The sequence below is a fragment of the Myzus persicae genome, unplaced genomic scaffold (genome assembly GCF_001856785.1).
Source record: "Myzus persicae strain clone G006 unplaced genomic scaffold, MPER_G0061.0, whole genome shotgun sequence".
NCBI lineage: Eukaryota > Metazoa > Arthropoda > Insecta > Hemiptera > Aphididae > Myzus > Myzus persicae.
Window position 1 is genome coordinate 678,644 of NW_019103900.1, and position 18,310 is coordinate 696,953.

Sequence of the window (18,310 nt, forward strand, 5' to 3'; positions counted from 1 at the left end):
AAAAATTACTGAACTCAATGTTGTTTGCTATACTGCACTAGCTCAGGACGATTATATCGTTTCGTTTATACAAATCGTCTGCATATTTTTACGATTTAAACCCCAATGTATATACAAATATTACCTATAACTATACAACTATATAACTATTTACCTATTATAATTTATAGTACAATTATTAGCGTTCACTACAGATTATTTTGCTCCACTCGATTTCACTTTAACTTTAATATATTGTCTGACGGAATTATATTATTTAATTTATTTATTACTCACTTTTTGAGCTTTTATTATTCCGATAAGACTAAATTATTTTTCGTATTTTCAACGATTTAATATCCCAATTTTAACATTTATGACTATTATTGAAATTAGAAATCAGCTAAAAATACGCAGTAGGCGTAAACGTTAGCGTGATAACACTTTATTTCTTGCCTGTGGCGGATCAATTTGTTTATGATGGTTGCTATTTTGTTAATGATCCATTTGGGGTAAGTGATTATTAAAACATATTTTACATATTCTATGGTTGTTTAATCTGCAACCAATATAACGTTTAGTTATACTTTATACGTGTTAACAGTTTTCTGAGTGTCTATTATTTAAATTTTAAAAATAAGTTCAATATGCGAAACGGTGGGTGCATCAGCTCCTAAGTATCCCTTGAAAATCCACCACAGATTCTGGCAAATATTTTTTAAAAACATTTTGAAGTGTACGACTAAAATAGTATTTGAGACAATTGCGCATCTGAATTTACACATCTATGGATATTACAGAAATCAACGCAGTACGTAAACGTCGGAGGGATAACTCCATAACATTCTGGCCAACATATTTTAACGTTTGAAGCGTATTTGATATTATATTATTTTATTATGGCCGGTGGGCTGTTACAGTGGCAGCGTATGCGCGATGGTGGAGATAAACCATCAAACATAAACAGAGCACTTAAAATACGATTCTTCGTACATAATATTTTCAGTTATTTATATATTATGCATGTATATTTTGCATACGGCCGGTAATAAATATTTGAAAGTCTAACTCACCGGATATCACGATTTCGTAATATTTCAAACCCCAATGGCCGCGCGCGCTCACACATCGCAGTGCCCAGTTTAACGACTCTATGCCGTTTTATTTATAGGGTATTAGATATTAAACATCTTCCACGTCGTCCTGCTCCTCACCTCCTTGTCTTATGCCCCCCACTCAACCTCACCTCACCGTTTGCCAAACTACCTCTGCGCCTTTAAAGGCGGGAAAAGGTCCGTTTCATAATTGCATTATACATTTTATTATGGCTGGTTCAATAATATAATGCCTAATAATATATATCGACAGTGAAACGGACATATACATATATGGATTTATCATATATATGTATATATATATATATATATATATATATATATACAGTCAGCCGTTTTCATCGACCGGTCAGAACGGAATGTTACATAATAATATAATATTATTATTTTGTTACCCTATCCAATATGAATTCTCAGCAGAAAAATTGACTTTATTTCGTGAAATCGACACCATGGACATTATTTGATCACCATCATTATTATTATTATCATTATTATTATATGTTATAGGAATGCAAATAGTATAATCAACTGCATGCCGTTGCAACACACATTTTATATTAATTAACATATGATTATGAGTACTGCAGAATATCGTGATAATGCCTATTTTTAAGCGGGGAACTACATTTTTTGAACATCTATTATTAGTTATGGCGTCTAGAGTCTATACTCAATATTCAAGTACCTATCGATATTATTTTAAACGTAGATATTTTTTAGTAACATTTTTTAGCAAACACCGCGGTCTTGACTTTGTTTCTGATATAATTATATATTTATCATTTATCAGTGTAAACAAAGACAATAGAACCCTGAATGAGTTATTTTAGTAGTATAAAAATTAAATCAACTATAAAAGCATATGCCACATATCATTATACATTTCCATGAAATCAACGGGAAACTGTTCAAAAAATCGTGTTTTTGAAGATAGGAACACAAAACTGGAAAAAAACCTAATAGGTAGATGCAAAAACAAAATAAAAATGAAGTATAATATAATAAATTAATATGTTTTAATAAGTATAACAACAACAATAATATTATATTGTTCATACAAATATATTGTGATGTAGGTATCGATGAAACGGCGTGTTTCGATATTTGTCTGAAACATTTTTTAACCATTAGATACAAAAAAATGAAAAATAAACACTTGTACAAACGCATTACAGTATGATTAGTACCTAAATAATAAGTAATAACGAGTTTAATATTATTTTAGCGCGTTACTACACATGTAGAATGTGGTGCCGCTAATTTATATCCAACGCCATCGGCGTGTGGCCTAATTTATAGCAACATTAAAACAGTATTTTTTCCGCTTTGCGATGATAATAATAATATTCGATATTTGCATCTCCCACAACGGCGGTTGTTCAATTACGTTTATAATAATACAATAACGACGATGCTCTATCATTATTATATTATTATATTATTATTTTGATGTTCACTCGTCCCGGCAGCTGTGCCGGCGGCGATGATACGCGCCAAATCCACAGAACAAAATTCAGTACCCGACCTAATTATTGCCAGGGCCAGGACTTGGCCGATTCAGATTGTAAAGTTTAAACGTGTACGTACTACAACACTGACGTGTGTACATATTGTATAATAATAATATTATTATTATTATTATTATATGGCGACGGCGGTGTAAAAACGATCGGGTCGGTCGTTTCGGAATATTATCATTTCACCGAACGTCAAACTAAGCGAAAACAGCATAACCTTTGTTTGGTTTAAGGAGGGAAAAAAACCGTATAAATGGGGTTAAAAACTTGGCTGCTCCGTCGGACGCATTGCGATAAACGCAAAAGCCGCTCAATGGAAAACGGAACGTTTCCGGTGCAGCCTTGTAGATTATAAAAGATTTATGAAAACTGGGTCGGAAAAGTGGATATTCATTATTTGGTTAAAAACATTGACAAACGGCGCCATATATTCGCTGTTCGATGCGAATCACCGGCCTGCTGCTACTGTTGTACTACTACAGTCGTGATTATTATATTGTTGTTTTCTTAATAATTCTACAAAAGCTATGGATAGTCACACGAGAATCGCGTATACCACCGTGTTGGCAAACAACGATGAGATATTACTCTGTGTCCGATATACTTTGTATTATTTACCATGGCCATATTGTAAATATTGTCACTTCGATACGTATGGTCGTCCACAGTGTTTATAACACGATTCATTTATTTTTTCATCAGTATTATATTCCGTGATTTATTTATTGTGTTATTGTGTATTTTATTCGCTTCAATATTATTATTGTATTAAGCATTTTTGGTCAAGTACCCATACACATTGTAGAATCATAGTTTAGGTTTTATCCGATGAAATCGTCTGTTTACACTCAACACGTAGGTACAACTCACATACCTATTACCATTGATTATACACAGCTACTATAATTATACTATCTATATTATAATCAATGATATTATTCCAAGACTTTTTCAATATTCTTTTTTATACCTTGTAATATAAATAGTCTAATTAACCGTGAATCCCAATCAATAGAAATATTATTATATAATTTTAGATCGAGAATCGGCCATATCCGTTTAATTATGAACACACGGTTAAACAATATTTTTGTTCAAAGTTTTTTTCTAATTACGAAATTATTGACAAAGTTAGTGAGTTTAATTAGTATAGGTACAAATAATTGCTATACTTAGCAATATTTTAACAATGTTCGTTTGTATTCAAGATATCCCCAACCCCGATATTCTTATATTATTACTATTGTGTTCAGTGCAAACGTAAGTAGGTACACATAAATACACATGATTTCTGTGCCTATAGTAAAATCTAAATACATAGTTTCTTGTAAATTACATTAAAAAAAAATTACATTAAATGTTTTATAGTTTCTATAAAATATAAATAAATTATTACTCAAACTAAGTGTTAAAACAGATATTATTATATTGACTATCGGTACATTTTTAAGCACCCTATTTTGTTAATTTTTCAACTATTCAGAAAATAACGTTTTTAAACAACTGCCTCAACAAACTTAATTTATCCGAAACTATAGAGAAAAATTGGGGTTGCTGTTTAAAAAAAATGAAAGTTTTATTGTGTATCGCATGTATACAATATGCCATCATATTGTGCCAAAAGGAATAAATTGTTGAAAAGTTCTCATAATGTGTACTTTGGTACTCTCTTTAACCTCCTGAAACCACCATTTCGATCTGAGGTCATCCAACTGAAATATTTAGTTATTCCTCTTATCGTCAACACACTACATAAATATTATATTGTATAAAATAATATGCAGACGGCTTATAAAAATATGTATCGACTAATGGCCTTATAGCAGCTGAAGGCTTACATAACCAATTTAAAAAAAATATATGTACAATATATAAGTACATTTATGTATTTTAGAATGTATGATATTATAAATATTAGAAAATGAAAGGCTTATGTTTTTACACAATAGATAGACTTTGTCAATATAAATCTTTATAAGTGAAACTTATGTCGATCAAAAATACGTTTAACTGCATTTTAAATTCAATAGAAGTAGGTAATAATAATAATAACAACAATAATAATAGTAATAAATTAAATAAAAATATTGTTGGTGTAAACATTTGTGTTCGTCCACCATATTTTTACTACAGTAAGGCAAACAAAATAATAATATTATTCTTCATATGCACATATTATATTTTGTATAAAAAAAAAAAACAAAAATTATATACATACAATGTGCCCTCGTCGATTACTTTTTTTCTAAATTATATTTTGAAATAGGTTAACAGTGAAGCTTATAGTTTAGGCAAGAAGTAGATATAGGATATTTTACCAGGTGAATAGAGGCGTGCAGTGGTCAACTCGAATTTATTATAATTTAAAACATAAGATATTAGAACATATTGTGTCGTATACAAATATCACAAAACAAATAGTAATGTTTATATAATGACACATAGAATATTGTTCACTATTATTTTTAAGAAACATTCTTTAAATTTGGATCACCAAAAAAATATTTTATTGTTGAGGATACTAGAATTTAATTATTTAAATATGGTCTAGTTTATTTGGAGGTTAATAATGTTGGTGCTTTACTTCAATACAATGTGTGTAATGGAAATATTAGTACTTAATTTATTTTATAGTTGTATGCAAAATTGTATGATATAATAGTATTAACAAAATTATATCGTTGAAAGAAAATATTACCTATAAAAAAAGAAAACTAAAAACTATTTAATAACTATGACATAATTAATTATTAATTTGGACCACGAACTTCCATTTTGAATAAAAATTATGAAGTCTAATTATTATAGTATTATTATTATTATATTTTTTAAATAGATAAAAATGATACTATTTGTTCAAGCTTTGAATATAATATTTTAATTTCTGTAATCATAATTTGTTATAATTAATTACATATATGATCAACCATTTTAATCATCTAATTACAATAAACAATAGTAAGAAACAGCTGAATTGCAAACAAAAAATATTATAGTCGTGTGAAACTTCGATTATAACATATACATTTTAAGTAAATTGATGCATATGCAAGTGATTTGTACAACGCATTGTCCAATCAAACAATAATCAAAGCACGTTGCATGTGAACCCACCATCAAATAAAACACTGTCGTTTTAAAAAACTTATAGTAGGTAATGAATAACGATTAAATAGTTCAAGGTTAGGTTATATTATATGTTTTTATATTTACGTAAAATGTATAATATACTCGTATTATCGTTTTAACTGTATATTAACAGAGCATCTGCAGTAAAATATACCATATGACATTATTTTAATATATCGTTAGGTATAGGTATCGAGTTTATGTCGCGTAATATAATTACGATTACGGCACAGTGAAATAATGTAAATTATAATAGGTGGTGAACGATACAGATATTCATTCATATTAATAATAATATTATGATATTATCAAATAATAATCTGAAAGAATTAAAAATATATTTTTCGACACCAATGTTATTTACATTTAAATTTTGTATGTATAGGGTCCTAAACTGATTGGTTTTAAATTTTAAGAGGAACAAAATTATTCCAGTGTTACTATTATGATTTATTATTCTACCATAAAATATGTTTTGTATAGGTACACATTGTTTATATGTTAAAATCCAGAGTATCACGTGTAAATGTTTCCCCAAGAGACACTGAATTGTTTGAAGTTATTATTCCATGTATATTAAACAAGAGCTAGAGACATGTACACGTGTTTGTTCAACTTAACACAATAGAATGAGTGGGTTGGCTCAAAACAATCTTTATAAAATATATGTATTTGTAAAATACATCCATTCGAAATTCCATTTTTTACCCTAGGTATATTATTTGTCACTGAAAATATTCATTAACTAATCATTGACGAAATAATTAAAAAATCCATACAATTATACAATTCAAAAGCAACCGTTGTATGGTTAGTACTTCTTTGTTTTATGAAAGTAATTGAAATATACAGTCCACGACCCACAAATTTGACTTTTAAATCTCTTAATTCGACCTAATAAATGTTGTCACTCAGAAACTTAAAGAAAACGGTTTGTGGTATTATAAGTTTTTATGACAAGAGAAGATAATTTTTTTTTTTTGATAAGTATAAAAACTAAATACTGTGTTTAAGTTTATCCAAAACTTCTGTAAAATCTCAAATGACTGATTTTAGAGAAACAATGATGATTTTACAATTATTTATGATTATTTATTTGGCAATTTCGCTTTTAAATTATATTCAGATTAATATCAGATTGATATACGATTGGTAAACAGAGAAGTGCCAGGAAAATATAACTTTTATATAATATTGTAACAACGTTCTTACAGGCAAAGTAACATTAAGATATATCATATCTTATTATGATATTAATCATAATAATATATTACTCTATTACATCGGACAAACCGATCAATAATTCTACGAAAATCTATTGTATAATCACCAAACAACACTTATGTGGTTATTAATAACACTATAACATCATACAAGCAAGAAACCGTGTGTACTTAACGAATGGAAAACGATCTGATAAGTAAAAAAAAAACTAAAACTCAAGACGTTCTACTAGTGGATTGTCCGTTATCAGATTGTTCAGTTCAGTACACCATTTTCATCATGTTAAAAGCTTCACGAGCATATGTTAGATCGCATCTAACTGACCACTTGCTGACATGTAATCTACCAAAGTTGTGTAAAAAAAAATTGTAGGATTAGCAATGGTCGACTAAGCGGACTTAGACCCGACTAAATCCACGTGTGTCCAATAAACAATATTCATTAATAAGCTAATATTATAGGTACTTAGACAAAAGTAAGTAACGCAATTCGGAGAAAATGTATGAAGTTTAAAAATCGATACAGATAAATTTTATATTTTCCAATTATTCTCGTATTGCAGAGTTTATATTGATTAGGTACTTATATGTTACAAAATATTATTTTTCTTCAGCTGCCAAAGTAAATCATTAAAGTGAAACAAATGTAGAGATATAAATGATATAGTAGGTAATTCATTTGTAATTAATTATAATGTTATAGAAATATAAAATTAGTATATGAATATTTCAATTAGAGCAATTAAATAAAACAAATTTATACTCAATTAAATGACCATGGTTATGTACTATGCGCTTAGATTAAAATTTCAATATTCAGTAAATAGTTAAACTTAATGTAACAATACAAATTGTATATTATATTATTATAATGATGATATGGGAGGAGGGGGGATACGCGGATTTGTAAATATTTACATTGGTTAATCAGTATTATGCAATATACTTAGACTTTTTTGTAATTCCTTAAAATTGAGTATAAAAAGTCATAACTAACTGTGAAGTACAAGGTTAAATAGTACATATTATATTTACATTTAATTAAAAACAATTTTAGGGATGACCTTTATTACCATCAATTATACACTAGGTGTAATAAGTCAAAACCTACTCTTTCACATTTCGATTAAGATGCATCGAAATATTACAAAAAAATAATCTGCTAAACAGTCCACAGTAAAAACGGCGCCAAAAAGTGGAATTTGATTGGAAACAGGACACTCCTTATAAATGTACCGCTGATTACTATAATTGACGTTTACACTAATAAAACGAAACACACTCGGAGACCGCATCATTGCCGAAGTACCCTCTTTTGTCCTGCAATCGTATATCTTATGTATTAAAGCTCAACCCAGTTAACTGTGTCACTGCTAAATTTATTGTGTTTAGTCTCTGTCAAAATACTTAATATTGTATAAATGTTGTTATACATATTATTAAAAAAATATTGCTCCAACCTAGTTTTTAATTCTAATAACGTTTATGTAGTAGGTACAATAAGTCCGGTGACATACATGTATCCAAAATTAAAGTCATAGTATAATATTATATTACCTATATCATACAAGTACAAATATTTATATAAGTACCTTCATATTATGATTAACACAACGAAAGGTATTTAAAAAATAATGTTTTTAAAACAAAAGAAATTTAAAAAACAAAAATCATAATTTGAATAAATCATTGGAGGAAAAAATACGTCTGAGTATGCTTGGAGAATCGCACTATACCAATGCATTATTCTGAGATTATAGTACGTAAATTGACTATCCGTGTTTCCCCAGATTTACATTCATTGTTTATTATTGTTATTTTTTTTTTTTTTAATTATTAGTTCGTTAGAGGGCCATCATTATTCTTATAACTATTACTATATGTTTGATTTATATAATACTTAAGCCCATAATACAAATATTTCATGATTCTTATATTGTATTTGACTTAAGTGCCTAATTTGTACAGCTAATTTATGTAAATATTTCAAAATCTTAATTGTTTCTTGCCATTATGTATTCAAAAGCTTATGTGAGTTTTAAAGTTCTGGCAGGAGGCGAATAGAGAAGTATACATTTTGTTGGTGCAAGGGTATTATAGACGAGGGCAAAAATATATGTGTGTTGAATACAGGGTGTTTAACTAAGCGCATGATCGCCCCAATTATATCCTTTAATTATGCAATTATTTAAATTTCGTTCCTAGAATTTATAAGTATTGTAGGTAGTACATAAAGATTATAATATTTTTATATGCCGTTTGAGGTGTATCCTATGTAGAAACAAACATTTTAATTATATATTTATACATCGTAATGTAAATAACATACGTAAATTTAAATATAGATTTTTAACGAAAACCTCACTTTTTTAGTATAATATATGAAGAAGATAATTTGTTATTCAAAATGTTGTCATATAACAATCGATAATCGAACTAATATCCTCAATCTTATTACTAATTATTAAACTTGATGACCTAAAGATGAATTACCACTATTACCTTACAACCAGTTAACAGTTTATGAGTGAAACGTGCCACATTCCAAAATATTAATTACCCTAAGGGGTAAGAAATGTGTTAAAATACATAATTATAATATATTTGAATATATTCTTTCTTTCTATTCTAATTTGTTTCATAGCAATTAATTGCATTTTTTCAAATAAGTTTTCTACTGAATGGTAATTTTTTAGAAAATATGTTGTGGACATTTCCTTAACTCTGTTAGTACCGACGCTGGTTCTAGCAGAACATGTGCTATACATGTTTAAACTTATTTGTATTTTAAGATTATATACAACGCAAGCTATGAGTTTCTGTCATAGAAGCCTATTGTATTTGATGTATGTACTGTGTGGAACTATACGTATATTCATATTAGTTTTACCATGGAGTTGTTTTTGTGTTTGTCATCAACTATATTATATTGGAGCAGTAAAATTACTCCTATCATCAAAACTTAAGTGTGGATTAAATTATAACAGAAAATTGATTTAGAATGTACTTGAGACAATTTAAGTAATTTGCAATAATATTATCGGGAAAAAAATTTTAATGACCTAACCTAAAAAAATCAAGACAATTTACTCAATATCAATTTTTAAGAAAATTAGTTTTATTATTTCATTTTTTTTAAATAATAGCCCTCGTCGAAACTTGAAATAAATTAACAAGTACCTAATATTTAAAAAAAGCATTTTTTAGAAAATAAATAATTTTTAAAGTATCTTAGCTTAATTTATTATGCTATCTTTGTGGACATTTGAACGTTTCAATTCAAAAAATCTATTATCTATGTTTTTAAATGTGTTTTTTTACGATAGCTTAGTATTCAAGCAAGGTTCATAATGACTAATGAGTATGTAAAATGTTAAAATTTAACAATTTTCATAACTCGCTTAAAAATTAAAATATCGTGAAAAAACAGTTAACAGTATCTTTACCTTTAAGTTTGATTGATGACGGAGACAACATGCGGATGTAAAATTCCCTTAAGGATTAAACTTAAACTGTATTTTTATACTATAGAAAACGATACATTTAAATTTTTTAAGCTACAAAAAACAATGGTTTTATCTACTCGGTATTATGAAAACGATGACGACATCAAACTAAAGAAATATGTCATGAATTGATTGATTTCATAAAGATGAATTATACACTTGTCATTATGACACGTCATAATGAACGATTGACATAGGCTATATAGTAATGAATATTATTACCAATTTCCCATGATCTTCCGACACAGAAATATTATAGCTCATTTGCCTCGCCCATCAGCTTAATTAGTACTTTTGATATATTTATTGGACCCACTAGTTTATATTAACGATGTAATTATCCAAATTCGTGTTAATAGTACCATTTAATTATTTTTAAGTTTTGCATCTCTGATACTAACTTTTTATAGATATACAAATAATGGTTAGATTTTATATTAAGAGCTCAATAGGCACTGATTTGGCTATAAAACAATTTAATATTATGTAAAAAAAATGACTTAAGTACATCATTCATGCATTAAATAATTAATTGTATTGGTGTGACACTGGTCACGTAATCGACCGTGCTTTTAACACTATTCCATCCTAACAGAGTAATATGTTTCTACAACAACGCGTGTCATTACGATTTTGACTTTTGAGAATACAAAAAATCATTCATATTCAACTTTGGTGGTGGTTTCTGGTAGCAAATTGTATTTAGTTTTAATTTTTGAAAAAAAAAATCATAATACCTCAGAAAAACTGGTAAATTGACAGAACTAGTTGACATAACTAGTTCAGTTGTATTGTTATAATTCATGAAAGAATGATGTGAGTCCACAGTGAGAGTTGAAATCGTGATAAAATATTCACATCTGTATACATTTTATAATTTCAAACATAATATTATTTGGATCCTTTATTACATATTTGTTGAAGTTTGAAATATTGTTGTATTTTATTATTATTAAATGTTGGTTTATGCTGATAAAATTAATGTTTTTAGGTCAAAATTCTAATTAATTTATTACAAGGTAAATAAAGTTGCTCCGACACTAATTCAAAAATATTTAAAATACGTATTGTTGTCACCATAGTTTTATACACATTTGAAGCTTTTTAGTGATGCGCAACTTGATGGTTAAAATAATTTTAGCTTTCGTAATACACCTTATTATTTAAATTACGAGATAACTGTCCAACGGATTCGATATGATTTCGTCTAAAATTTGAAAAATTTCACCCAGATCCTAAAATCTAAGATCTTCATCCCTGTTGTAGATCTGTTTAAATATAATTACTATAATGCATAATTATTTAATTAATTTAAAATAGTAATATTACGATATTGCTATTGTTTATTAGGTAAATAAATACAATATTGAATGCCAAAACCGTTTATTTATTAAGAGTGCAAAATTACTATCAATCTAATTTATATGATTGAATAGTAAAACATTAGAGACAAGTAATTCGTACTAGGAACGTATCAACAATGTTTTGTATAATGACGGTTTTACTATGTTTATCCATTGATTTATGAGTGGATGGAATCAAAACTGTATCGTTCTCAATCACAATGGCAACAGTTGAATCTGTAAACAAAATTAAATTTCGATTTTATGAAATTGTACCTGTATTTAAATGAGACTAAATGAGACTATTATATTATATAAAACACACGACAAGATTAAAATAATCTTAAAAAAAATTTAGCGTTTATATGATATAATTTGATCAAATTATACTCAATATATGAATGTTTATTTTTGCATATATGTGTTGTGACTTACAGTCATTGGATTTAATTTCAATCCACAGCTAATAAAGTTGAATGCAGCTTCACAACCATCTTGCTTAATATCTGAATACATAGGAAAATAAATTTATTTTATTTGAACTTAAAAAAAGTAATAATTATAGTGGTTTCTCTCCAAACTATCTCATTATTGTAGGAACCAATTTTATATTTATACAGTATACTTATTGAATAATTATATTTTTTACCAGTTAAATAAAAAAAAAATGTCTTTATATTTGTGGGCAGTAAAAGAGCTATAAACTCTGTCTCATATAAGAATAACCTCAGGCAGTGCGCTTTTGGATGCATGGCTAAAGTGTGCCAAGGGTTGTGCTTTCGGTAGCGTCACTTTATTATTCCAACAACTACTTGGCTTGGATTTGGCTAAGATGTGTTCAGAAGGAAAAAATTGTTAGACCATGAATCGAAAGTTGACGACAAAAGTCGACGAAAGCCGATTAAATCAAGGGGTGTGGTATGTGACCGAACCGGAGGAAAATCTGTGGCTTTCCGAGGTTAATCTAATTTGAAGCACAGTGAGTAGGTATGAACGTAAAAAATTTAAAATTTAAAATTTAAATTAATTAGTAACATGAAAAATATCACCTTTTACACAACTCTGAACGACTTGCTGAATGACTGGCTTAAGATTGTCTGTAGCCATTGATATCAATGATTCCCCGTCGATAATACCATCTTCATCAATCTAATAAATTTAAAGAAATTATTTTATTAATTTTCCAACTCCATGATATTTAAAACTTTGAATAGTATCCTTACCATTGACATCTCGTCAAAGCAACACCTTAAAAAACACTAAAAAAATAATATGTTCATTAATAGATTTAAAACATGACATAACTATAAGTTGCTTATTTAAACCCCGAACTCATTGGTTCGTAAATAATAATATTTTTTTTTTATGTGTGATGATATTTGTAATTAGTTATTGACAAAAATGAGTTCAACCTAGGGCATATTTCTCAAAGGAAAATAATTTTATAATATCAATCTATTTAAATCTATGATACAAAATATTCATAGAATTATTGGCTGGCTATACTGTCTACGATCAGAATCATAATATTTTATCGTATTTAAAGACTTATCGTTGAATTCAAAGTATGAAACACATCCATCACAGTGTTGTACAACTTAATGCCGAGGTACACTACTATACTGCAGAGCAACATTTCTGGTTTGTATAGTCACTCTCCAATACAATATATTTTCGTTTGTATAAATTGAATTTCGAGTGGGTAGTTAATTAGCTTTATATTATAATACAACTTACAAATATTTAATGCCATGATGAGCCGATTATTAGGTGAACGCTATATAGGACGCCAGTGACAAGCTCCACTCTATGCTCAACTTTTAATACTATTGTATGACTGTATGACTACACATTCAAAATTTAGTTTTTGCACATTAAATTCGCAGAAAATGAATAGAGTTAAATGTATAGAAGTGCTCAGAATGTTCACGAGTTTTCGAAAACAATAAATATTATATACCTATATTGTTCGTCCCTAGTCAAATCCCAGAATACCTGGTTACATAATACCTTTAAACAATTTAAAATATATTTTTAGGAAAACTACATCATTAATAACTGTTAATTATTCGTAAATTTAAAAAATATATATATTTACCAATATTAGTGTTACAAACGGGGCAAATGATTCATGCCTTATTTTAGGGACATTTGAGAAGGACTAACAATTACTATTCAAATTAAACTAAACAGTAAACGAATTAAACGTTGAGAATTAATGTATGATTTATAATAACTCATTAAGAATACCTCATAGTAATAATATTAATAATAATTAAATTAAAACAAAACTAATTTTTTTGTATTTCAAATAAGCAAAGTATGCATATTTTATTTTATAGGCATAGAAAAATAACTGTTTAGTATTTTAATGTTAAACAGTTTTATTAAAGTAAAAATGACTTATAATATGAAATATAAAATATTTATATTATTTTGGTATGTGTTTGGTTTTGGTATCTTAATCTGTTATATTATGTTGAACTGAAATACAATATAATCTACGGTATCTAATCTACAATTGAAAGTTTTGCTACTTTTATTTTATGATTATAATGATGTTAACAAATAAAAAGTATCTTATAACACGTTAAGCATATTATTAAATCGTTTCATTGTGATCGTATTATCTGATTGAATTATAAAAAAAATGTGATGTTTCTAATGGTATATTTTATTTTATTGTAAGAAGGATAATATAATGATTTAAATCACTCACTTTAAAATTTTGATCATCTACCATATTTGAATTTAGAATATCTTTCTTCATTTCTAAAAACAAATTTAGGAACATGCAATTTATTATCTATTATTCAACTTCCAACTTTCGCAGAATCATTACCTTCCGTAATTGGAAACTTTCCAGCACATGCATTGTACAGTGTCTTTTTTATTTCCTCCAATTCATCTGGTTGTGGTCGTGTCTGACAAATTTAAACCATGTAAATTATATTATTGTTTAACAGTGGAAAACTAAATGATAACCTATTACACTTACAGATGACTGTACTACCAACAATGCCATTACAATAGCAAACACAACGTTTGTGCTACGTAAATGTTCCATTTTAATTCACAGAGACAACTCGGTTTGCTTCGGTGTTCTGTCAGTTGAAAGATATTAGCAACTGAAGGCAGTTAAGTGTATTTATTCTAGCAGAACAATGTAGTCGACAACGCAATGAACTATAATTTTAAATATCCTTTCATATTATCCACCATGTGTATACTTAATTTCGAAATCAATTATTACATTATGTATTATGTTCACCATGTAATTATTGTGATTAGCATGATCAACGAGACGATTTTTTTTTGCACATGCATCCTAAAAAGAGTTTTTTAGTTAATTGTCAAAATAATAATTAGGCTGTTTATAATATTATACTGCTTCTGTATCAATGTAAAACCTTAAATTTTGTTCAAACATCTATCATTTTATATTTCAACCATATTATTATTTACCAACGACCAATAGTTGGTCAAGGATTTTTTTTTCACTCAGTTGAGTCTTTTGTCATGAAGTTTTTCTAACTAAATAATTCTTACTTTGGAAGTTTCAAAAAATTAAAATAAAAGTTGTTCATTAAAAAAAACATGTATTATACTTGTAAACATAATATAGTTTACTTAAATTGTTAAAAATATTTACTCATTCTTCGACAGACAGTTGTGCCTACATAAGCATGAGGTTAATACGAAATCCAGTTGGTACGTTTTGCTTATTGCAAATAAGTATAATAATATGACAGAGTCTGGTATAGACAGTAGTTTTTGCCTGCCTACTAGTAGAATTTTGTGACGGTGAGGGTTAAGGTCGGTAGAGAAACTAGTGTGTATATGGGACGTGGATTCGTCGCTAAAAAACCGAGTGGCGTGTGGTGACCCATCCAGTAGTTAGCGACGCCGGATGATACTTGATCGCAGCACGCATCGGTGGCTGTGATCAACCACAACGCCACGACAGATCCTAATGTGTTTATTATTATAAACTTAATATTACATTCTTTAAACATTTTTCTTGGATACTTTAGTAACGACAGTAATACTCGTAACTGGTTGTATTAACTATTAAGACATACATCATAGTTAACAATAAAATATTGCCTGTCAAATACATTTTATAGTAACAATATTTTTAGTTGACCTTTTGATTCACCCCAATCACAGGCCTTGGTTTTTTTTTTCGGGGGAATATCATTTTTTTTTTGTCCTTATTTTTATGTTAGCTACCGTGTGTATACTTAATTTTGAAGTCAATTATTATATTATGTACAATTTGCAAAATGTTCACACAGCACCAGATTTGCAACATTCCAATTATCAGAGCTCAGTGCCACAGCACAGCTCAGACCACCTTCGAGCCGGGGCTAATATTGTCCATAACAAATAATCCATTACCAAGTAATTAATGCTTTTACCCGTTGTCACTAAATATCACTTTAATAACTTCCGACAGGAGTTTAATAATTGATTATGAACAAAATAATATAAAACAATGTGATCATCGAAATGTGTAAAGTTTAAACTAATCGTGGGTACTAAACGAACACTATGTACTATACTTATTACCTAAGCATGTATACAAACATATTTTTCTCATACTTTATCCAGGATTTCTAAACTGGCATAAACATTTTCCGGTTGCCTATATTATTATATACGGCTATAAACAAAATAACCTCCAATGCATGAGTCATATTGAATTTCAGACTTACATATCGTTTTATTTTATTTTTGCATAATAATGTGTATTATCATTTAAAATATTTATTTATTATTTATCGTGTGACTTAAGTGAAATGACCAAAATAATCTTGAGACATGTATTCAAACAGTATAGGTAAGTATTTTAATGTAATAATAATAATAACAACAACATTGTCTAATAATATTATTACATCGTGTTTATCTATAATGTATGTATGTATGCCTAAGTATGCAGAAGCCCGTGATATAATATCGTCGTCGTATTTTTAAAACTGCACATTTTGGGATTAAAATTACCACAAAACCATCCATGGATTATTGTGATTTATGTGTTCCGTATTGAAGGTCAGTATCGGTTTAATTGGAATATACAGCGTTTATTTGACTAGATGGCAATAACGTCGGAAACATTAAACGAAAATTGCGTCCATAATAGTCGGTAAATTCATACAGCGAACGTTTTAAAGCTGCGGTAATGTCTGTTTGTGTATTTATTTCTCGTAATGTTTTTCCCCTCTAACGACTGTGATGAAAATATACACCGGGTATAAAACCATAATTATTATGAATTGTGTATCACACATGGAAGAACAATTTACAACGGTTCCAGGAAAATAATTCGATCGGTTAACTGAAACGAGCAAACTTAGTGAGTACGCGAGTATTAAAATCAAGATTTGGAATCCAAAAAATATAGGAAAATAGGAAACACCAAACACCCCCGGTAAATTGGTAAAATAAAATGAAATCGAAAATCGTGCCGTATTTTGATGATGTTAAATTAATAAAAATATGTATTAGGTTTGTGACAATGTTATTCTGCGTTACTGCGATGTGAAAGATTCTGATTGGTGACTTAAATGGCCTGGAAAAACGATATTCCGATCGAATTATCGGTTCTTTCGCATAACATCTATTGAGTGGTAACTATCGTGTCTCTTCACCTCCTTAAAATAGCTAACCATTCCTCATACCATTCATGTGTTGTGGACTGTAAAATTATACTTGAAAAAAATTTTAGAATTCGCTTTGCAGTAAAATAAGAATCTAGCGTATCCCACCATTGGCCAGGTCCTGTAATGAATGTATTTAATTTATCAATTTAAAATCAAAAGTTGCATAATATTATGAATGACGATTTCGGGCAGAAACGGTAAATCAGCCAATATTAGTTCGGATGTGTTATTATATATTTATTATGACCTTGCTATTAGTTATTTATTTTTCTATGAGTCATATATCCGGTTGAACAGATTTTCGCCAAATATAAATCACACAATATTGAGTATAATATGATTTCAAATACCACTACAAAAAGCTGTTATTAAGTTATAAGTCTTACCGATGTACCGTAGACCGACTGTGAATAGATGTGTGATATAATTTATTAATCTACATATTATTTTAAAAATGTAACTGTGTCAATAAATATTAATATACGCAAAAAGTTCATGACCTAGAGAAAATAATTTTAAAATTACAACAAATCGATATTTCGTCAAATTTTGATCTTGAAAATATATCGTTATACATAAATTGTGCAGATGTAGTTTTGATATTTTAATGTTTCAGTAAAAAAAATGTATGACAAACCTTGTATCATATTGTCGATTCTTATTTATTAAAATTGTAAATTTTATAAATTTTAACTTGCAAATTTCGATGATTTTGACTAATATTGTCTACTTATTATTTTTTAAATAAAATTCTTTTACGAAAAAAAATCAGCATACATATTTAAGATATTTTAAATTTTTTTTGGAAACAATTGATACATGTGTAACG

The 18,310-nt window shown here is 28.1% G+C and overlaps 1 protein-coding gene across 1 annotated transcript; it reads right to left on the reverse strand.

Annotated features, from left to right (window-relative positions):
• Positions 1-11,838: 11,838 nt before the first annotated feature.
• Positions 11,839-14,981, reverse strand: LOC111036105 (pheromone-binding protein-related protein 6-like). Its single transcript, XM_022318005.1, has 7 exons — positions 14,814-14,981; positions 14,658-14,739; positions 14,535-14,587; positions 13,039-13,074; positions 12,865-12,964; positions 12,251-12,321; positions 11,839-12,052 (listed from the first exon to the last, which is right to left on the reverse strand). Exons 1-7 carry the CDS (start codon positions 14,880-14,882, stop codon positions 12,032-12,034), a joined length of 432 nt encoding a protein of 143 aa, XP_022173697.1. The 5' UTR covers positions 14,883-14,981; the 3' UTR covers positions 11,839-12,031.
• Positions 14,982-18,310: the final 3,329 nt, after the last annotated feature.